This window comes from Pipistrellus kuhlii, unplaced genomic scaffold (genome assembly GCF_014108245.1).
Source record: "Pipistrellus kuhlii isolate mPipKuh1 unplaced genomic scaffold, mPipKuh1.p scaffold_m20_p_1, whole genome shotgun sequence".
NCBI lineage: Eukaryota > Metazoa > Chordata > Mammalia > Chiroptera > Vespertilionidae > Pipistrellus > Pipistrellus kuhlii.
In genome coordinates, this window is record NW_023425404.1 from 127,057,868 (window position 1) to 127,082,415 (window position 24,548).

A 24,548-nucleotide genomic window follows, 5' to 3' on the forward strand; every position below is an offset into this window, starting at 1 on the left:
TACTATCTGAAAAGGGATTTACTATCGGGGAAAGGGAGGGAGGAAGAGACTGAACATAAACTGTGCACCTATGGATGAAGACAATGGGGGAGGGGGAAAGGGAGGGGGCGGAGGGTGGGGTGGGAACCTGGTGGAGGGGGGAAGAAATGAGGAACCTTTGTAATAATATGAACAATAAAGATTAAAAAAAAAAAAAGATCTTCAAAGTAAGGATAATGGGAACAAAATAAAAGCATAGTTCCAGAAAAACAGCAGTGGAAAAGAAAGTGAAGAAGAAGCAGGAAATCATTTGATTGACCATAAAAATTAAAGAAAAGAGAACTTTATAGCCATAAATCTCAAAAAACTATTCTAACCACCTTTCACTGATACAAGTTCAGAAAAATTTATTTCACATCAAAATGACCAGCATGAAAACTGACTAAAGGAGCAGAATAACATCCCTACAATGAAAGCAGGTCTGAGAGATGTGCCAGCAAGACAGATGAAAACTATAACTACTATTTTAATCATGAAAAAAGACACAAAAATTATGCAAGATATAGAGGAAATATGCATTAAAATTAGAAAAACTCAGAAATGAGTTAAACATTAAAAGTAAATTTTAAAAATTACTTCAGCTGTGAAATCTAAATTAGAAGATATACAAGATTGAGCCGAAACCGGTTTGGCTCAGTGGATACGTTGGCCTGCAGACTAAAAGGTCCCAGGCTCGATTCTGGTCAAGGGCAGGTACCTTGGTTGTGGGCACATCCCCATTAGGGGGTGTGCAGGAAGCAGCTGATCGATGTTTCTCTCTCATCGATGTTTCTAACTATCTATCCCTCTCTCTTCCTCTCTGTTAAAAATCAATAAAATATATTTTTTACAAAAGAAGATACACAAGATTGAATATACAGCAGAAAAATGTCATAACTAGAAGTTGCAAAGGAAGAAAATATTGTTAATTGTAAAATGTTAATTGCAGCTTTACCCATAATTATCAGAACTTGGAAGGAACCATGATATACTTCAAGGTAGAAGGATAAATAAACTGAAGTCCATCTATACAATTGAATATTATTCAGCACTGAAAAGAAATGAGTGATCAAGCCATAAAAAAAATAGAGAAAACCCTAAATGCACATCCTATGTAATAAAAGGCTAATATGCAAATCGACCGAACGGCGGAACTATAAAGTCACTATGACGTGCTCTGACCACCAGGGGCAGACGCTCAATGCAGAAGCTGCCCCTGGTGGTCAGTTCACTCTCAAAGGGGGAGCGCCATTCAGTCAGAAGCCAGGCTCATGGCAGACGAGCACAATGGCGGTGACGGGAGCATCTCCCGTTCCAAGGCAGTGCTAAAGATATCCGACGCACTGCTTAGGCCCGCTCCAGGGACCAGGCCTAAGCCATCAGTCGGACATTCCCCGAGGGCTCCCAGGCTATGAGTGGGCGCAGGCTGGGCTAAGGGACTCCCCCTGAGTACACAAATCTCATGCACCAGACCTCTAGTTACTAAGTAAAAAAAAAAAAATCTGAAAAGGCTACAACCTATATGACTTCTACTCTATAATATTCTGGAAAGGAAAAACAATGGAAATAGTAAAATATCAAAGGATGCTAGAGATTGGGAGTAGAAGATGAATAGATGTAACACAGGATTTTTAGGATAATGATTATTCCCTGTGATACTATAATGGTGGGTACATGTTGTTATACATTTGTCCAAACCCACAGAATGTACACAACCAAGAGTAAACCTTAACTTAAAACTATGGACTTTGGGTGATGATGTGTCAATATAGTTCATCCTTTGTAAAAAAAAAAAAAAGTACTGTCTGGTGAGGATGCTAGTAGTAAGGGAAGCTATGTATGTGTGGAGGTAGGGAATATATGGGAAACCTCTATATTTTCTCAATTTTGTTGTAAGCCTAAAACTGCTCTTTAACAAATAGTCTAAAAGCTGAGAAAAAAAAAACTCAATAGAAAATTACAAATATAAAAGATGAAAAAAGAAGATCCAATGCAGTGTAAGAGAAAGTCCCAATTAAAAAATACTAAATAAGTGTGTAATAAAATTTTATGATATATACATAATTTTTAAGTACAGTTTTTCAAGATTTCAAAGTATACATTAATGGGACACTTTGTACCCAAGAAAAACAACCTAGAATATCAACATTGAGGCATATAAATAAAATTATGAGACTTCAAAAAAAAAGAAAAAAACATCTTTGGCAGGGAAGGTAGGAGGGGGGAAGGAGGAGAAGGGGGAGAAGAGATCAGGCAAATGACTTGCATGCATGTATATAAGCATAACTAAAGGATTCAAACAGTAGGGGGGATGGAACATGTGCTGGGGGAGGAGGAGGGCCGGGGAGAGGTCAACGGGGGAGGGGGGAGGGAAGGACACATAAGTAATATTTTCAACTATAAAGTATTTAAGTTTTAAAATGTAGATACCATGCTAATGATATAAGAGATGAAACTAGAAATTGATTTGGGAATATATAAGAAAAGTGAAAACTGAGATTGAAGGCTACTCTGAGGGAAAGGGATCAGAGTACATCAAGTGGAAGGATAAAATGGAGCCCTGGAAGGAGACACTAAAAGAAGAATCATTGCAACTGGAAATAACTCAGAACATTAGCACAAATAGAATCAAAAACAGCCAAGCAAGATTATTTACTAGAAGTGAAGTTTGAGGAAAGAATACTGCATTTACCTACCTTATAGAAATGTCTATAGATTTATAAGGACAAGATATTAAGGAAAAAGCAATGTTGTACTTAAAATGACATTAGATGATTTCCAAATTGTTAAGTCTAAGGAGTCACTAAGAAATGTGTGATGTCATGTTGCTTATATTTATATCAATCTCATGTATCAGGGAGGGAAATTCCTTTTTTCCCCCCTTTTTACAATTCTTCAATAATTAATTACTTCCAATGCTTTCTTTCCTTCTCCATGAAGTGACACCTACTTTAATCATCCAGAAGATCTTCCTTTTAAACCTCAGGCATGCCCTTATGCCTATATTTGGAATTCAACAAGTCGGTTTGTTCAGGAAAGAACCCCAACCTCATAGAACATGGCAAGAACAAGACTCCAAAAGAGATTATTAAAGAAGATTAGTTTGTCACGGGCGCCAGAAATAGGCAATAAGATTCAGCAGCTCAGAGCAAGAAAATTTATTGCTCACAGTACATCAAACATCAGAGGCAATAGCATGGCACTACTGGCTCCCCTAAATCCACGTTTCCTGGGGTAATGCAGTGGACCAAATGTCAGCTACATGTGCAATGGGTTTTACTACAGTGAGAACCTAGGGTAAAGGCTCTGCACTTTTACAGTACGCAGTAAACTAACCACTCTCTTGCCTCCACAGAATAATTACAGTAGTCGCAATGTGTCTCCCTAATCTGCGTAACTGCCTATAAGACTAGCTATAGAAGCTATTCATGGTCAGAGCACAGATAGGCATTGAACAAAGTCACTATAACCAAAATGTGCAAGTACTTAGGGTCCATAGCAGACTGCCTCTGCCAACAAACTGAAATTCAGTATACTTATTAAGCATTTATAAACTATATCGATTTTGTTTAAAAGAAAAAGAAGAAGAGGAGGAGGAGGAGGAGGAAAAATAATCTACAACTAGCCCTGCTGGTGTGTCTCAATGGTTACAGCATTGACCCATACACCAAAAGGTTGCAGGTTTGTTCTGGTCAAGTGCACATAGTTGGGTTGCAGGTTCAATCCTGGGCCCAGTCTGGGCATATGCTGGAGGCAACAATTGATGGGTCTCTCTCACATTAGTATTTTTCTCCCTCCCCCATTCCATTCTCTTAAAAATTTTTTTGAAAAATATTCTTGGGTGAGTATTAACAACAAAAAAGTTAATATTAGATAGTCTGCCAATATGGAAAACAGTATGGAGGCTCCTCAAAAAATCAAAATAGAATTAGCATATGATCCAACAATTTCAATTTTGCATATTTATCCAAGGGAAATAAAATCACTATATCAAAAAGATATCTGCTCCCCTTATTCATAGCACTATTATTAATAACAGAAACATGGAAACAACCTGAGTGTCCAAAGTCTAGATAAAAAGGATATATGGAATTATTATTCAGCCATTTAAAAAAAGAAAATTCTATTATTTTGTGACAATGTAAATGGATCTCGAGGGCAGTATGCTAAGCGAAATAAATTGAGGGGAGAGAGGAGATAAATACTGTGCAACCTCATATGTGGAATCTATAAAAACCAAACTCATAGAGATATATAGAGAACAGATTAGTGGTTGTCAGAGGCAGGGTTTGGGGGCGAACAAAAGGCACAAACTTCTAGCATAAGATAATTTCTGTGGAGTAATAAACAGCATAGTAACTATCTATCTATATAAAAGCCTAAGTGACTGGCTGACCAGCCAACTGGCCATTAGCTATGACGCGCACTAACCACCAGGGGGAAGATGCTCAACACAGGAGCTACCAAGCTGCTGTGACTTGGAAGCTGCAGTTCTCCAGAACCAGAGAGGTGGGAGCCTTATTCCAGGGTGCGTCAACCGAGAACCACCCTCGCACAATCTGGGAACCCTCAAGAAATGTTGGAGCGCTACTTTTGGCCCTATCCCCACAGGCCAGCTGAAGGGCCCCACCAGTGTACGGATCTGTGCACCAGGCCTCTAGTTATTAATAATACTGTACTGTATATTTCAAAAATTGCTATGAGAATAAGTTAAAACAAAGAAAAAATATAACTATATGAAATGATGCATGATAACTGAACTTATTGAGGTGATGATTTTGCAATATAAACATATAACAAATCATTATGTTGTACAATTTAACACAGTGTGGATTATATCTCAATGAAATTGGGGGAAAAGAATGTACTAGAGAAATGAACTTTAAGCCGATACTGGTTTGGCTCAATGGATAGAGCGTCGGCTTGGGGACTGAAAGGTCCCGGGTTCGATTCCGGTCAAGGGCATGTAACTTGGTTGCGGGCATATCCCCAGTGGGGGGTGTGCAAGAGGCAGCTGATCAATGACTCTCTCTCATTGATGTTTCTAACTCTCTATCTCTCTCCCTTCCTCTCTGTACAAAATCAATAAAATATATATATATATAAAAAGAAAAAAAAGGAAATGAACTTTAAATATCAACATAGGGCTAGTGATAAGCATAAAATAGATACTTATAGAAAACTAAATGATGGTTATTAGGAAGAAAGTATATTATGTAATTGCTATATTCTCTGATAGTTTAGAATCAGTACAACTGATTCTAAGAAGCAATTCATATGGTTTCCATGAAACTATTATTTGTTATACTGTTGTTATAATCAAAAGCTTAGTATATAATGTTGGATAAAACAAGTGAGTGATTATTACATGATATTTCAAAATGTTATTATTCATGTCCTTAAGAATATGACTCTTACTGTGTAAGAAAGGACATACAGATTTTAGTTAAAAGAGTTAAGTAAAACCCAACAGACATAAAATCAAGTGGAAAATAACAATATGAATTCATGAAGATAGTTCATGAGATTTTTTTCTTTTATAATTATACTTATTTCCAAAACTCTGTCCATTAGATTCCTAAAGAGACTGACTTAGCATTAATGAGCACAATGAGGGCCAGAAAGTGCTCTTGAAATAAGCTCCAACTGGTCAAAGATGGAAAATTTTGAGCATCAATAAAGATTACATCAGAAATGGACTGAAATATATCAAATGCATAAATTTCAAATAACTCTTTAAAAAAACTAATTGGTTACCATTAGAGAATACGATGTTGAAAACTGGTAAAGAAAGGAAGACAACCCATTATTCTATTTTTTTTTTAAATATATTTTATTGATTTTTTACAGAGGAAGGGAGAGAGATAGAGAGCTAGAAACGTCGATGAGAGAAACATCGACCAGCTGCCTCCTGCACGCCCCCCACCAGGGATGTGCCCGCAACCAACGTACATGCCCTTGACCGGAATTGAACCCGGGACCCTTCAGTCCACAGACCGACACTCTACTGCTGAGCCAAACTGGTTTCAGCCCATTATAATATGTAATTGTATATTCTCTGATAGTTTTTACAATATGAATCAAAAAGTAAGTAATGGGACACTTACGTCCTTAAGTAGAAGTATTCCATTTAAAAAATAAGAAGAATAAAATTAGACTACCATCATTTTTCAATCCTTAATTCTTGTATCAAAGCTACTAACTTCACATATGAGAAACAACAGGCATTAAGGCCTCTTGAGAGGAAAGTAAAATTCCCTCCCTCAGTTTTTTAGATAAATATCAATTTCCATGTAATTCAGAGGAATGAGAAAATCCACCCCAGAGATGCAATAAGCAAAAGTCAGACTATAGGAAACCAAATAGCAAATGAATCAGTTTCTTCAATAAATAAATTACAAAGAAAAACAACAAAAAAGATGAGCAGGAAACCAATAGATTAAAAGTGGCTTAAAAGACATACGAAACCTAAACAAAACAAGAACTAAAAAATAAAAATAAATAAAAAATAAATAAAACACCATATATATGTAAATTACAGTGTTTCAGGTATGCCAAGCTTCCATATATTATGAAGAGCCATGACCTCAAAGCCTAAAACTTTTGAAGTTATGCAGCTTTTATTTTTATAATGGAATCACTCACTAATCATAATACAGAATGAAACATAATAACTACATATGCATTCTATTACTTTACTATAGCCTTCAGTAATTTAAGATTATTTGTAAAGATTAAGATACCTATGTGTTCAGAATTTGCTATAAAGCAGAGCAACTTAATTTAAAATTAGTCTAATGTTGGAAAAGTACCTAAATTTAGCATACAGAATAGGAATATTAGGCTTCAAATCAAAAGACTTGACTTCCTGTCATGGTCCAATGTTTCTTCCTAACTTACCTTGGCAAGTATAATGATAATGAGCAAGCCAAGGCATTAGGCTAGGCCAGTGGTAGGCAAACTGCTGCTCACAAGCCACATGTAGCTCTTTGGCCCCTTGAGTGTGTCTCTTCCACAAAATATCACATGCGAGTGTGCAGTATAGTGTGATTGAAACTTTGTGGCCCATGCGCATAAGTTGCTTTTTGGCTCTCAAAAGAAATTTCAATCGTTGTACTGTTGATATTTGGCTCTGTTAACTAATGAGTTTGCTGACCACTGGGCTAGCCAGTTAGCTAGATAGTTCCTTCCTGGGGCTGATGGTCTGACAGGGAGGTAATTTCACAAGTGATTAATGTTATAAAAAAGAAAAAAGTACAGCATGCTATGAAGCATGCCCCCCTAATAAAAAGAAAAACAGCATACTCTCAAATGAAATGAAGCAGAAAAACACTGGGAACCACTGTTAAACACTTACCCTCTGGTTTATTTAAGTACTTTTCACCTTTGGATAAGTGTAATAAAACAATGACTATATGGTAGGTAAATTAACCCTACCTAATAGAGGGAATATGCTAATTGACCATCACGCTCTCACAAAGATGTGGCACCACAGCCAATAAGGAGGGAATATGCTAATTGACTGCCCCACCCTCAAAGATGGCAGCACCCACAGCCACAAAATGACAGCGCCCAAGTGGCAGGCGTGTGGCAAGGCCAGGTCCACCCCCAGTCTGGTCCAGCCGCTCGCTCTGTATACCTGCTCCAGAATCCCCCAGTCCCCTCAGCCCCCTAGCTTACCAGGATCGGCCTGAGGTACAGGCAAGCCTCGGATGGTGGCTGCACAGCCACCCAGGCTGCCCAAGGCTCAGGTAACCAGGGTCTGCCGAGGCTTGCGCTGCTGGCAGTGGCAGCAGCAGAGGTGTGATGGGGGCATCGCCTTCCCAATTGCTGGGTCATCTCCCATCCCTGAGGGCTCCTGGACTGTGAGAGGGGCAGGCTGGGATGAGGGGGCTGGGGATTTTCATGCACCGGGCCACTAGTTTACTTGTATTTATCTTAAGATCTATGGACCTTAAGATATGAGAAAAAATAAGCCTTGTCATCCCTAACGCTGTACCGATGAAGGAGCAAAGAAAATGTTTATCAACAATCCATAATGCAAAATGAGACGAGGTGTACAATTCTGTTAACAACCCTTATATCTTTTTTATTATAATTTAACATGTGTACATATGTATGGACACACAGATTTTATGATCATCCAAAGACACCTGCATCCACTTCAGTAGGATTAGTTCTCTGACTTCCAGATCAGCAGGTTGGTATAGCCCAGTGGTTGGCAAACTCATTAGTCAACAGAGCCAAATATCAACAGTACAACAACTGAAATTTATTTTGAGAGCCGAAAACCGACTTCTGTGCATGGGCTATGGAATTTCAATTGCACTGTACGTGCGGTATTTTGTGGAAGAGCCACACTCAAGGGGCCAAAGAGCCGCATGTGGCTCATGGCCACAGTTTGCCGACCACTAGTATAGCCTAATAGCAATGTTGAAGGCCAAACTGTGTACATCTCACACTGGGAGATTCCCACAGATTCCTAGAGGCCGTCTTTCTAAAGCTTTTAGAGAAAGATGGCATGGCTTAAAAAGAATAGCATGAAAAAACAGTTCAGTCAGCCTTAAATGACTTCAATTTTAAAAATTAAATCCAAAGAATAGTATTTCATTTCTACTTTCTTCTATAAACAATCTTGATATACATAAACTACATGTTTGTTTTTTTAATAAAAAATTCCCAATTATGGGAAAATACTTTCAGCTTTTAATTCTTTGAGATGTTTTTAAAAATGTTTTTATACCAATATTATTTCACTGTAACTTGCATTTAGTTTCCATGCCTCAAATTAGTTGCTTTATTTAAAAATATAAAGTACTGTAAATTTAATTATTATATGCTACTTATTTTTATTTTTATTTTCCACATAGGTGTTACCCACCTTTTTTCTTCCATTAGCCTACAGGAGTTAAGACTTGTACATAGTAAACTTTAAAATATTCAAAGTGTGAATACAGATAGAGAACAATATATAACATCACCTTCTCCTGTTGCTTCTCTTTCAGCTAACCTTTATAATCTTCTCCACCAGAATGTAGGTAAGAGACAAAAATATATGGTACTCACTTTTGTTGCTTATTAATAAAGGCCAACATAATTAATTAAATGAGCTTTTATTGTTTTCCCTTTTTTACAGATAACATCTAAAAATGTGTGGGAGGAATAAGTATGAAGAAATTCTAACTTACCAAAAACATATTTAAACATTTAAAAAAAAATTTTAGCTTCGTTCCTTTAAAAATACCCAGGAAAACAAATATAATAAAATCAAGTTCTATTTGAAAACTCATAACTAATATTTAACATGAAAATTGAATATTCATAAAGCAGTCTGATTTTTTTCTATACTGAATGTTGGTCTATCAAGATAAATAATAGCATTGGAAACTAGAGGGAAAAGAACTTTCCTTTTATAACTAAGATCTATTTACTATATTTTTAAACTATAGAATAATATCGTTAGACATTCAAATGAAATATTAAATATTCTTGGTTAGTGGGCTATAAACTAAAAAGATGTTATTTACTATAGGTACCATGCTTATCCTTTATGAAAATCAATAATGAACAGTTTTTAGATAGTTTAAATAAAAGTGATTTATTAAAAGCCCTTTAAAAAAAAACATATATAAAGACTTGTTTCAAGAGTTAAATTTTTGATAACTAAAGTAATATTACAAACAGTGAATAATAACATTTATAAAACCTCTAAACACAAGTTGCTTGGGTATGTTTCTGTATTTGTTTTTCTAACAACTATATACTCCTGTAAGGCAAAAAGTGACTAGTACTTTGTAATATATGTTATCATAGTAAACAAGTATTTTTGGATTTTTTATCCCGAAGTCTTATATGAAATTTTACAGAGATATTTTTGTTTAAATTTACTTACTTTGTAATACGGTCAATGTTGGCAATTTGCTTCTGGTTCCGTATAATCTCAATGGCTGCCCAAAGATGCTGGATAGCTTTTGTATCCGCCTGTCGTCTTTTTGTTAAACGTGCCATGACCTGTTAACTGCTTTAGCTGTAGGAATATACAAAAATATAAGGACAAAAAGCATGGATTACAAAATGAATTATAATTAACACTATCAACACCTCTTGAATACTGCTGATTATACTAACATAATATGTAATATGACCAACTTTTTATTTTCTACAATACACATCATCAATTACTTTCATAAAAATTATTATTCACTTCATTACTTAACAATGAAATTTTAAGACCCAAAAATTAAAAATCATCCTAATGACAAATGGTCACCTTATTCCAATATATCAAAATATGCATATTTAAATTTTATTTTAAAATATTAATATTACAACATAAAATTTCATTTTTTGACATTACATTGTGCCTCATCTTACAGATTGATACAAAATGAACTTTAAATACCCTAATTCTTTGGTTCTACAGTTTATTATACTCATGGTTTAAGTTTTCAATTTTATATAGTCTTATTGATAAATGAAAACAACATTCTCTTTCTTTAAAGTAAAACCATAAACAGAGAATATAAGGTAGCTATTTCTGGCAGAGGTGTGAAAGGCTGGGGCAGATACACAAATGTTCATATGTTTGGATTAGTGTTGGTTGTTCATTACATTATTTGGAAACAACATTGCTATTTTACTCAAATTTTAGTATTCTGAGAGAACTAAGGAAAATGGCCACTAATGTATCCTGGAAAGATTTGGGGGGGAGGGGGGAAGGGGGGAAGAGAATGGGGTTGCAGCCTGAATGCCTGTGCTATTACCACAAAAGAGGCATCCCTAGACTCTCAGCAGGGCATAAAGGGACCTGTTTACCTTTGCTTTTAAAAAATGATTGGCTGTTTAAAAGCAAAGATAAAAATAACTGTTATGATTAGATTTATAATGTATCAATATTTAGACATAAAACAGGTTACAATACCATCACAAACGGGAAAGAGACAATAATTACCATCATGTAAATTCTTACACTTTATGTAAAGTGGTTTTATAGTAATTCAAAGGGGACTATGGTAAATTGAGGACACATATTATAATTCCTAGAGCAAGTACTAAAGAATACAAACAGGGCGAAACTGGTTTGGCTCAGTGGATAGAGCATGGGTCTGAGGACTGAAGGGTCCCAGGTTCAATTCTGGACAAGGGCATGTACATTGGTTAAGGGCACATCCCCGGTAGGGGGTGTGCAGGAGGCATCTGGTCGATGTTTCTAGCTCTCTATCCCTCTCCCTTCCTTCCATAAAAAATCAGTAAGATACATATATTTTTTTTAAATAATACAAACAGGAACAATGAACTTTAATTCAACTTATAAAATTTTTTTTTCAAAATATGTGTAAAATTAAGAATAACTTATTTGAAACTACAGGAAATGTGTAACAGCAAAGTTAACACTGAAGAAATAGTATCTAAATAAATAATTTTATATAACATAATCTAACAACCAAAAGAATACAATGAAGGAAAGTAGTAGAAACTCTAAAAGTGATGTCAATTCCTACAAATAGTTAAAATCAAGACTAAAGAATTAAGCAATGCTAAGCTTCAGGAAAACAGATATAAAGTGAAAACCAAAGAATTCTGGGATCTACCTGAACTAACTTACACAGATGAATACATGAGGCCTATTAATGAAGATACATCATAAGGAAGATGCTCATAGTTTTAGGAGCCCAAGAGAACCTTGCAAACCAAATAAGGTGAAAACAATTAATACCTGAACCATATAATAGTACCAAAAACAATATGACCAAGTAGAGCAAGGTTCCTTTAACATACAATTGCTGAAATACTCCTTTTTTAATGAAATCTAAAATAATTCATTCATTTAACTCATCTGTATGCTCTGGGAATACAGCAATAGCAAAACAGACAAATCTTTCTATCATATATAAATATAATTTGAAATTCAGGTGTACATCAATAAAAAGAAAACCTCAGAAAATGAGTTCCTTATATCCTATGTACACAGTCATTTTGTTTCATTAATGTGGCAAACCAAACTTTCAGTCCATCTTTCCTTAATGTATATTACATTACTACAAAACTGAACTCAAAATTCCTAAATATGTCCAAAAACTTCACAGCTTTATCCCTTTGCTTAATAGTTCTACCTAGAATGTTTAACCCTGCCTCTTTATTAAAATTTTCCTTCTTTTTAGAAGTTACTCTAATGCAATTGTTCCTGATCAACTGAATCAAACTCAATTCTCGTATGTATTATAGTGTAATTTGTTTATGCATCTCTTCAAATTTATTGAATGTACAAAATTATAAATTCCTCCCCAAAGAATCCATTAAAGTAAGAAAGACTATATATACTGTTTATTTTTTCATCTGTCTTTAAAGGTGCCTAGCATAATTATAAACATGATAAACTTTTAGTATGAAATTAAATTTTTCCAACTATGCTATACAAATAACAAAGTCCCAGAGTAAGCCTTCATTTACCGTATTTTTCGGACCATAAGACGCACTCCCCCCCCCCCCAGAAGTGGGGGGGAAAAGTCCCTGCGTCTTATGGTCCAAATATAGCCTACACATATACTTTTAAAAAAAAGTTTTTTTACTTGCCCGGCTCTGTGTGGTCTGTGTGTGCTTGCCCGGCTCTAAAATGGTTCTAAATGCTGCTGTTTACTTTACAGGGTTGATTACATGTGTTTATGACTGTGATGTTGGGTTTTAATGCACATAAAATATTTTAGGACACTATTTGTTTCAGAATCTTTTTTTCTTCATTTCCCTTCTCTAAAAACTGGTGCATCTTATGGTCCGGAGCGTCTTATGGTCCGAAAAATACGGTAAGTTAGATCAAAGATTAAAACACCAAAAATAAAGATGAGAAGACTTGTAGAGGTATTTAATACAGTCCTCAATGACAGTGTCCCCTCAGGAGGAGTACTTCCTTCGGGCAATAATTCTCAAGAGGCCTACATTTCAAAAAATAAATACAAAACTCAAAACTTCCAGTAAAGTTTTTCCATTTTCTTTTATTGTAGTAAAATACAACAAATGTAAAACTCCCATCATAACTATTTATTCAATCCTCGCCTGAGGATATGTTTACCAATTTTAGAGAGAGAGGTAGGGAGAGAGAGAAGGGAGAAACATGGCTTGGTTGCCTCCCATATGTGCCATGTCTAGGAAGCAAACCTGTAATTTTGGTGCACAGGACAATACTCCAACTGAGACCCGCAGCTGAAGTGCCATCATAACCATTTTTAAATGTATAATTCAGTGGTATTAAATATTTCACACTGTTGTACAACCATCACCATCCATCCCCATATAACTCATTTCCTCTTGTAAATTTGAAACTTTATTCTGTGATACAATGAATAACTACTGGTTCTCCCCTCCCTTCTTCCCTTGGCAACCACCATTCTTTCTGAATCTATGACTTTTCTACTATAAGTACCTCACAGAAGTGGGTTAGTACAGTGGTTGGCAAACTCATTAGTCAACAGAGCCAATATCAACAGTACAATGATTGAAATTTCTTTTGAGAGCCAAATATTTTCAACTTAAACTTCTAACACCACTTCTTCAAAGTAGACTCACCCAGGCCATGGTATTTTGTGGAAGAGCCACACTCAAGGGGCCAAAGAGCCACATGTGGCTCACAAGCCACAGTTTGCTGACTACGGTCCTAGGGCAATGGAAACTAAGAAGAAAATAAACAAATGGAACTGCATCAAAATTAAAAGCTTCTGCACAACAAAAGAAACCATCAAGGAGACAACAAGAAAGTCCACTGCACGGGAGAATATATTTGCCAATGTTATTTCTGATAGGGGTTTAATCTCCAAAATGTATAGGGAACTCATACAACTTAACAAATAAAAGATAAACAAGCCAATCAAAAAATGGGCAAAGGACCTAGATACCTTTTGAAAGAGAACACACAGAAGGCCAAGATACATATGAAAATATGCTCAAATTCACTAATCATCCGAGAGATGCAAATCAAAACAACAATGAGGTACCATCTCACACCTATCAGAATGGCAACCATCAACAAATCAGGAGAAACCAAGATGGCGGCACAAATATACACCTAAACTGCTGCCTCGCAATTTCAAAACTACAACTAAAGGCAGAATGGACATCACCCAGAATCGCAGAAATGCTGGCAAAGTGGGAATTCTACAACTAGAAGGAAAGAAAAAAGCTCACGAAGAATCAGAGGAGTTGCAAAGGACTGAGGTATGGAAACATGCACCCAGAGAGGAAGGGCGAGAGTGCCTGGCTGGCATTCTCTGACAGGAGGGGAAAGGTAGCCCCAAATGCACTGAAACCCAGTCCGATTAAACTGAACTCAGATTCCAGGAGAAACCCTGTGGACCCATATGGGGGGAGGGAGTCTGGACTGTCAGGAAAGGCACACAGAGACTCGAAGACTCGGGGAAACCACAGCGGGCAGGGGTCTAGAGGCGTGCATGCGGAAAGAAGACTGACTGCTGAGTTTGCCGCTAGCTCTCCCTAGCAGTAGAGAGTTGGAAGCTCCTGACTGCACTGAACCCATTTCCAACTGCACTGAACCCGAGTTCCGGACAAGCCTGGGGGAAACTGGACTGTTAGGCAGAAGCTCAGGGGAGCCGCGGAAGGCAGAGGTCTGGAGGTACACACAAAAGGGCAGGGCTGACGGGAAGCCAAGACTGTCTCCTCAGCCCTGAGACTCCGCCCCATCCAAGCTAAGCATAGAGGCTTTTGCAATGTTGTAAGTCTGGTCCTATAAGGCTACCTCCAGCAGAGGTCTCCTTTCGTAGACACTGCTGATACATATAGCCAATTGACCTGGAGATCAATTCCTCCCAGTGATACCAATATTTAACTACAACAAAGCTGTACACACAGACCACAAAAAGGTGCACCAATAGTGTCTACCTCAGGTGACTGAAGGCTGAGCCACTGGGCTATATAGGAAACCTAGCACACAAAGCTACCCTCTACCAACTCAGGGAAGCCGTGAAAATGCGGAGACAAAGTAACAGATCACAAACTAAAGAAATGGAGGAAAAAAACCACGACTGTATCTAGAATTCAAAACCATGGTTATAAAGTTTTTCAAAAATTTCCTAGAAAAGGCCGATAAATTTAGCCAGACCCTTAAAAATATAAAGGATCAACTAGAAATTAAACATACACTGACTGGGGGGGAGGGGGAGGGGATTATACAGAGACCCAACAGCGGACTAGAGGATCGCAAGAATCAAGTCAAAAATTTGAAATACAAAGAAGCAAAAAACACTCAACCAGGAAAGCAAAAAGGAAAAAGAACCCAAAAAGTTGAAGATAGTGTAAAAAGCCTCTGGGACAACTTCAAGCATACCAACATCAGAATAATGGGGTGCCAGAAGATGAGAGAGAGCAAGATACTGAAAACCTATTTGAAGAAATAATGACTGAAATCTTTCCCCACCTGGTAAAAGAAAAATACTTTCAAGTCCAGGAAGCACGCAGAAACCCAAACAAAAGGAATTCAAAGAGGACCACACCAAGACACATCATAATTAAAATGCCAAGAGCAAAAGACAAAGAGAGAATAAAAGCAGCAAGAGAAAAACAGTTAACTACCTACAAGGGAGCACCCATACAACTGTCAGTTGATTTCTCAACAAAAACTATGCAGGCCAGACAAGAGTGGCAAGAAATATTCAAAGTGATGAATAGCAAGAACCATAAGGAAGATTACCCAGCAAAGCTATCATTCAGAATTGAAGGTCAGAGAAGAGCTTCACAGATAAGTAAAAGCTAAAGGAGTTCATCCCTGCCAAACCAGTATTATATGAAAAGCTGAAAGGTATTCTTTAAGAAGAGGGGGAAAAGAAGAAAGTAAAGATAAAAATTATGAACAGCAAATACATATCAATAAGTGAACCTAAAAATCAAGTGACTTAAAAATCTGAGGAACAGAATAAACTGAATATAATAGAATCAGGGGCATATAAAGGAAGTGGACTGATAATTACCAGTGGAAAGGGGTGGAGGGGGGAAGCAGGAAGAGACTGGACAAAAATCATACACCTATGGATAAGTACAGTGGTGGGGGAAGGTAAGGGCAGAGGGTGGGGTGGGAACCAGGTAGAGGGGAGCTATGGGCAGGAAAAGAAGAAATTACTGTAATAATCTGATCAATAAACATTTATTAAATTTTATAAAAATCAACAAAAGACAAAAGCTGGAGAGGATGCAGAGAAAAAGGAACTTTCTTACACTGCTGTAGGAATGCAGACTGGTGCAGCCACTGTGGAAACCAGTATGGTGTTCCCTCAAAAAATTAAAAATAGAACTTCCATTTGACCCAGTAATCCCACTTCTAGGAATATATCCCAAGAAAACAAAAACACCAGTCAAAAAGGACATATGCACCATGTTCACAGCAGCACAATTTACAATAGCTAAAATCTGGAAAGAGCCTAAGTGCCCATCAGCAGATGAGTGGATTAGAAAACTACTCACATCTATATAATGGAATACTAGCTGCTGTAAAAAAGGAATTCTTACCATTTGCAAAAACATGGATGGAACTGGAGAGCATTATGCTAAGTGAAATAACTCAGAGAAGGATAAATATCACATGATCTCACTTATTAATGGAATATAATGAACAACATAAACTGGGGAGAGATCACAGGAAAAAGGAGACTTATGTAATATTTTAAACAATAAATAATTTTTTTAAAGTTACATTGCAAAAAATATTAACTCTAGTAACCACTGGGGAAAACATCTATTCAAATGGCTTCAACACGCAGCTGTATATACCTCATTTATCAAAACTTCTACCCTGACCTCCTGCCCAATAAACAGTCTAGTGATTCTTATTATCTACAGAGCATTGCTATTTCATTGTTAGTCCAACAAGCTTGTCTATATCAGAGCCCCAAAATCCATATTTTCACTATGTTCAATTAACAAAAATAGTTGGGGTGTTTAATCCATGAGCTCAGTGGAGAGTTGCTGATGTGATTAGAGTGTATATTGAAATTTTGGCCATGGAAATGGTGGATCCTAGAGATGCTCTATAAGAGTAAGTTTAGACCTGGGAAATAGAACATCTTCGCTCAAGGACAGTGGCTTGTTTGCCTCTGTGGAATTTATATGCTGGCGCCATCCCTAAAGTCCAACCTGAGAAGTGCACTCAAGTTTTCCACACTGCTGGTTTCTGATGGTATAAGCACCAGTCTGAGGTTAGAAGATGGAATGAGATGTCCCAGCCCAGTAGTGAGGGGGGGGAAATCAGGGCAAATTCCTCCTCCCATGTTTATACCATCAGCTCCTCTGACTTTCAAGTCTTCAGACTTGAACAAGAACTTCACCACTAGCTCTCCCAAGTCTCCAGCTTGCAAATTATGGGACCTCTTAGCCTCTATAACCACATAGCAAATGTGTGTGTGTCCCCTACTGGTTCTAAGTCTCTAAAGAACCCTAACTAATACAGCTATCGATACTTTACACTAAGTTGATCAAAGTTGCTATGGTAGTCAGTGTTTTTCGCCAAGTATTTCTAATTCTTGTTCCAGGCACTGGCAGGACTGCACTTTCCCCTAATGCTCTAAAATTAGATTTGGCCATGTGACTAGACCTGGCATATGAAATCTGAGTAAAAGGGATTTATATTACTCTATTTTAGAAGATTTAGAAACTCTATAATTTGGTCTGCTTTCTTTTTATTTATGCCATAGGTAATGGGGATGCTGCAGATGGTGGCTGTCATTGTAGGTCCCAGTCATGTATGAGGGATATACCAATGAGCAAGAGTCACTGTTCCTTTTAGCCACTGAGACATGGAGTTCACATGTCATCCCAGCAAAATCTAACTGATCCTATCATAGAAAGTTAAGAAGATCCTATTGGGTTAAGACTTGAACAATGAAAAAGACCTACCCATGCAAAAGGCCACAGTAAAAATTTGATTTAGAGGCAGACAGGACACTGGCTGGAATGTAGAGAGCAAGGACAACCATAGTGTGACAAGAGGCAGAGAGGTAAATTATGATCAGGCCAGGCAGGATCCAAAGGCCAGAGTAACTGGCTTATATTCCCTCATAACTTCAAGCAAGTGAGAGAATTTTAAACTTCAGTGGGGTAGGAGGAGTAACATAATCTGATTGAAGGTTATCCTTAGATTATAGATTTTAAGATGACAGTGCTACCCCCTACTCTAAAAGTAACAAAAACATCTTTGATAAAAAAAAATATTCTACAAAAAATGAAGATAATAGATGGATATAGGAATTTTAAATGTTTTGACCAAACAGAGGAAAATTAAATTTACATACAGAAAAGGTTATAAGAAGCAAGCCACATGCACAGAATTTGAGAAAGATTTGCAAACAGGATGCACCAGATATGGAAGTAATTATATATGTTGAATAAAGGTTATAATTTAATAGCCTCAATAAGCAATTAGGAGTCCTGGATCTGCAGTGCCATCAGATTCAGTCAGACAGCTATCCATTCTTAGCCCTGAGGGAACAGGAGATACAGCTATGAACAAGCTAAGCCAGAGAGACTAGACTGGACCCACCAACAGAGAAGTGGTGATAAACAGACTAGAACAGGGGGTTAGGGAAAGCTACAACATAAACTGTAAATAGCTGGTAATACCTTTGTACTGACAAATTCCAGGGGCCTAACCTTAGGCTCAGGCAAGAGACCAAATAAAACATTCCTAGAGAAATTAAATTAGCCCAGAAAAAGGACTTTTAGACACTGACATTTGAGGGAACCTAAAATCAAACAAACAACAACAACAAAAAAACAAAAAACAAAAAAACAGCCAAATGGCCTCCTGAAATCCCTACAGTAAAGCCCATCTACAGAATTTTCAATTAGTTTTTCAAGGTGCACAAACAGACAAGGTGCACCAGACATTTGAAAACAGCTTCTCAATGAAAAAGAGGTCATATCAAGCAAAAAAAACTAAAAAAAGGGGGTGGGGTGGGGGGGAGGAGTACTCAAATAAAATAAAAACAGTAAAGATATAAACATGTAAGAAAAAATATTGCAACTATGAAATCATAAATAGGATACTATTCACAGGAATAGTCAGAAAAAATTTAAATATAATTGTTAAGGCAATCTCCCCTAGAGAAAAATAAAAAATACAAGAAACACACTATCAGAGACCAGAGAAGAAAACGTCATGTGATAAAATATCTGAATAATAAAAGCTTTAGAAAAAAATTTGGAGGGGAGAGTATTATTCAAGAAAAATTCAAGAAAAGTAACTTGCACTGAATATAGGCAGTTACAGAGAGAAAGGGCCTGTCAAGGGCCCAGCTTGTGAATGAAGAAGGCATAAAGCACACCAACTTAGAATGTCAAAACACCAATTGAAAAAGATGAGTTCCCAGGCTTCTGCAGCGGTGGGAAGAGGTCATAAACCAAGATGTATTGGATTTCTCAACAGCAACGTGGAAGCCAGAAGATGAGTAAATGCCTTGTAAATTATTTCAACCTAAATTTCTGTAACTATTCAAGTTATCAACTAGTGAACACTGAATAAAGAGATTTTCAGTCACATATTAATAGATAACACCAAAATTTATGCCCTTTGCATTCTTTCTCAGGAGAAAATGAATATGAGATCCTGTGTAGTCCAGGAAACACTGAACCCAAGGAAGGAGGCAAATGGAATTCCTGAACCAGGAGCTCAACAGCTGAATCACAGAAAAAGCACTAATGTTCCACCAGACAGGCTATCTATCCTCTAGAAAGTATCTGCTTTTGTTATTAACTTTTTAAAACATTATGAAAAAAGTCAAACATATACAAAAGTAGAATTATATGAACCTTTCATGTTTCAAATAATTAACATTTTGCAACACATTTTAAGGCTAAATTATTTTCCTAAAAATCCCCAAGACCTAGCTAGCAAATGTTCACTATTACACACAGCAATTTATCATTAATATTGGATAGAAAATGACTAAATTATAAAATCAAAAGCTTCATTTTTTAATAATTTATTTTTCAATTACAGTTAACATACATTAATTTCAGGTATACACCTCACTGATTAGGAATTATACAGCTTACTAAGTGATCATCCCAATAGATCTTTTTTTAAATATATTTTATTGATTTTTTTACAGAGAAGGGAGAGGGATAGAGTTAGAAACATCGATGAGAGAGAAATATTAATCAGCTGCTTCCTGCACACTCCCCACTGGGTATGTGCCCGCAACCAAGGTACATGCCCTTGACCAGAATCGAGCCTGGGATCCTTGAGTCCACAGGTTGACGCTCTATCTACTGAGCCAAACCTGTCAGGACAATACCCAGGACAATGTTTTTTAAGTCAGAAATTATGGGGCCTTCTCTTCCTGGTACTGGAACACTGGGTTGGGCGGCCTAGGATCCCTCACTCCTCAGGTGGGACCTCTGCAGCCGAGATATCCCTCCCCATTTTTATCCCATTCTCTAACCCTCCTACCAGTCTCAAAATGGCTTCTTTAAATCCCTAGCTGTAGAAATTCTTTTCAGCTAAATTTCAGGCGGTTCTGTAGTTGTTGTAATTGTGATGTGATTGTCAGAGGATGCAAGCACCCCATTTACCTACACTGCCATCTTGACCAAAAGCCTCAAACAACTCTTTATAATATCCTTCCCTCCCATCTATTACCAAAGCACTGGTATATAATATCAAAGGAATTATTTTTTTTTTTTTTTTAGTTTAGAACCCAAAGTGTCCAAACTTTATTTTCCTTTGCTCTAGTAGGTTTCTTTTTTTTTTTTTTTTCATTTGTAAACAGTCTGTTGCTTTATTTTTTTTTTAATAAGTTTTTATTGTTCATATTATTACAAATGTTCCTTTCCCCCCACCCACCATTGCTCTCCTCCACCAGGTTCCCATCCCACCCTCTGCCCTTTCCCCTCTCCCCATTGTCCTCATCCATAGGTGCACAGTTTATGTTCAGTCTCTTCCCACGCCCCCCTCTCCCCTTTACCCCAAGAATCGTCAGTTCACTCCCCTTCCATACCTCTGATTCTATTATATTCAACAGTTAATATTGTTCATCAGATTTTTTTAATTTCCTTGGTTTTTAGATTCACTTGTTGATAGTTATGTATTTGTTGTTCATAATTTTTATCTTTGTTTACTTTCTCTTCTGAAAGAACCCCCTTCAGCAATTCATATAATTCTGGTTTGGTGGTGATGAACTCCTTTAGCTTTTTTTTATTAGTGAAGCTCTTTATCTGGCCTTCGAGTCTGAGTGATAGCTTTGCTGGGTAGATTATTTTTGGCTGTAGGTTCTTGCTATTCATCACCTTGAATATTTCTTGCCATTCCCTTCTGGCCTGCATGGTTTCTGTTGAGAAGTCAGCTGACAATCGTATAGGTGCTCCTTTGTAGGTTACTACCTTCTTTGCTCTTGCTTCTTTTAATATTCTCTCTTTGTCTTTTGCTCTTGGAATTTTAATAATGATGTGTCTCGGTGTGGTCCTCTTTGGATTCCTTTTGTTTGGAGTTCTGTGCGCTTCCTGGACTTGTAAGTCTAATTCTTTCACCAGGTAGGGGAAGTTTTCTGTCACTATTTCTTTCAGTATGTTTTCCATATCTTGCTCTCTCTCATCTTCTGGGACCCCTATAATTCTGATGTTGGTTTGCTTGAAGTTGTCCCAGAGGTTTCTTACATTATCTTCAATTTTCTGGATTCTCTTGCCTTCTAGCTTCTGTGGAGGAGTGTCTTCTGGCTCTTTATGTTCCAAATCTTTGACTTGATTCTTGCGATCTTCCCTTCTGTTTTTAGGACTCAGTAAAATATTTTTTATTTCAGACAATGTATTCTTTATTTCTTGTTGATCCCTTATCATTTCTTGTTGACTCCTTATTAATTCTAGTTGATCTCTTTTCATATCCTCATAGCCCTTATCCATCTTTTCTAAGAAATTCTTGAAAAAACTTATAAGCGTAGATTTGAACTCTATATCCAGACGCTTTTTGTCCTCCATTTCTTTCGTTTGTGATCTATTTTGTTGTCGCATTTCGCAATTACAGATGGGACGGGGTTTCAGGGTGGAGCCTGCAGCTTTGGCTTCTGTCAAAGGAATTATTATATACTAAATGATATATTATAAACTCTCAAATATCAATGCAAAAATCTGCCCCTACATAACCTAAATATTAAGTATTATTACAGTATTTTTTATGTTTGTTTTAATCCTTACCAGAGGATGTTTTTCATTAATTTTAGAGGGAAAGCAAAGGAGAGGGAGATGGACAAAAAGCGAAGGAGAATCATTAATGTGAGAAACATCAATTGGTTGTCTCCAACCAGGAATCTAAACTGTAACTTGCGTATGTTTCCTAAATGGGAATCAAATCCAAGACCCTTCAGTATACAGGATGACGTTCTAACCAACTGAACCACACTGGCCAGGGATATGTTTGTATTTTTTATTTTACTTTAATCATCTGTGCTTTTAATAAGTAATCATATCCTGGATATTTATGAAAACTCAAGACAAAATAATCACAAATATTCCGTTCAAGTGTAATCTACCAGTCTACTTCCAAATGTATGGTTTACACATTACCTAAAGATTCATGTGAACTAGTTGTTTTGTTTAACCTACATAAGGGCCTTTAAACTAAAGTGTGTATATTTGTGATTATCATAAGAAATTTGTGATTAGTATTAATCACATGAAAAGGTAAAAACATTTTCTAATTAAGTTACATGACTCATGTAAATAAAAAAATAAAAAACAGTAATGCCTAGATTATCCTTTTCAAAAATAGGATGTATAAAATTTTCCAAATAAGTGATTGCTTTAAGCATTAAAAATGTCTTTTAGTAATGTTATTGGAAATCTAACATATAGTAGGCACACCCATACCTGCTTAATATATAGCAAACACATTTTCTTAATAATTCTGGGTCATTATCATATGCAGTGGTACATCAACTCTTCAGTAAGATACACAGGAGCTGTCAGCCCCTACACCAAGATTCTCAACCTCTGGGGTCTTATGAGCCAGATAACTTTGCTATGGGTGGTCCTGTGCACTGTAGGCTGCTAACAGCATTCCTGGCCTCTGACTACCAGGTGCCAATAGTATTCCCCAAGCATGACAATAAAAAATGGCTGAAGACATTGCCAAATGTCCCTTGGGAGAAAGGGGGTCAAACTCACTGGCTGCAAACCAAATGGTCATGCTTTTTATGTGTATTTGATTTTTGTAAATTTCTTTCTCCTCCCTCAGTGTTCACCTCTCAATGGCACAGTAACCTCTTTTAAGTATGCATATTTCTCCAAGAATTCTCTTTTCTTTTAAAATTATTTTAAACAAAATATCAGAATACCTCTTTGGTCATAGTTGAAGAGAGTGGAACTTTTATCTGAATATAGGATATGAGTTTTTGGGTCATGATTATTACAGATATTTAACCAATTCACCAATGCAAATGTCATCCAGAACAGTATGCATTTAGACTACCATTCCACATTTGAGAAGGATTTGGTTATTTTAAATATGTTTACTGATGAGGGAGGGAGGGAGGGAAGGAAAGAGAGAGGGAAGGAGGGAGGGAGGGAGGGAAGCACCAATTGGCTGGATCCTACTTGCCCCCTACTGGGGATCGAACCCACAACATGGTCAAATAGCTCTGACCCAGAATGGACCTCTCAGTGCATGGGACAAAGCTTAACTGAACCACACTGGCCAGGGCAGAATTTGGTTATTTTATTCTCCATGCTATAGTATTGAATTGATATACAGCTCAAAGTTTATGATATCTTTGAAAAGGTATAAATATTTTATTAAATATGTAAAAAAAAAAAACAAAAAACCCTGAAATCTTACAATTATCTTACACATGTAAAGTGTATGGCAACAGTAGACACAAGCAACAGCAAACACTAACAATACCTGCCAGTAAATCTGGCACTTTCTACAACCAAATTGTCAAATACTTGTTATTTTAATAAAATGTCAGTTTCTAAAGTACTTTAGAGTTTTAATTTGGGTAAAATGTTTCCCATAATCTCAGAAAGAGGTGTCAAAAAGTTTAGTTTCACTTCACATTCCTAATCAGTTTGTACTAACAACTTAGGGCAATGTGTTAAGAATTTTAAGATCAGCCCTAAACAATTTGGTTCAATGGATAGAGCATCCCAGGTTCGATTCCGGCCAAGGGCATGTACTTTGGTTGCAGGCACATCCCCAGTGGAGTGTGTGCAGGAGGCAGCTAATCGATGTTTCTCTTTCATGGATGTTTCTCTCTATCCTTCTCCCTTTCTCTCTGTAAAAAAATCAATGAAAAACAATTTTTAAAGAATTTTAAGTAAAGGAGTAAACTTCAGGTAATTGGGAAAGAGGGAAGAGACTGAGTCTCCAGAAAAACTTTAAAAAAAAACAAAAAAAAACTATTAACAATGATTAATAAAGGCATATTGTTTTCTAAAATAATCCCATGTCATCAACATTTAAAATGGCACAGCCTAAGACATGGCTCAACCCTGAAAAGTTGCCAGAATAGCACCGAGAGAGCTCAATTCATCATGCCTCTGGTTAA

The 24,548-nt window shown here is 36.8% G+C and overlaps 1 protein-coding gene across 31 annotated transcripts in view; it reads right to left on the reverse strand.

Moving 5' to 3' along the window:
- ZMYND11 (zinc finger MYND-type containing 11) overlaps window positions 1-24,548 on the reverse strand; it is a 109,235-nt gene that overhangs the window by 70,950 nt on the left and 13,737 nt on the right. For 28 of the 31 annotated variants that reach the window (XM_036408802.2, XM_036408771.2, XM_036408765.2 and 25 more), the window contains exon 2: window positions 9,911-10,045. In XM_036408802.2, the coding sequence (XP_036264695.1) occupies window positions 9,911-10,026 (116 nt within the window). In that variant the 5' untranslated portion in view covers window positions 10,027-10,045. Of the gene's footprint in view, window positions 1-9,910; window positions 10,049-24,548 lie in introns of those variants that run through there. The other 3 variants (XM_045588919.1, XM_036408708.2, XM_045588882.1) reach the window with 3 other exon arrangements.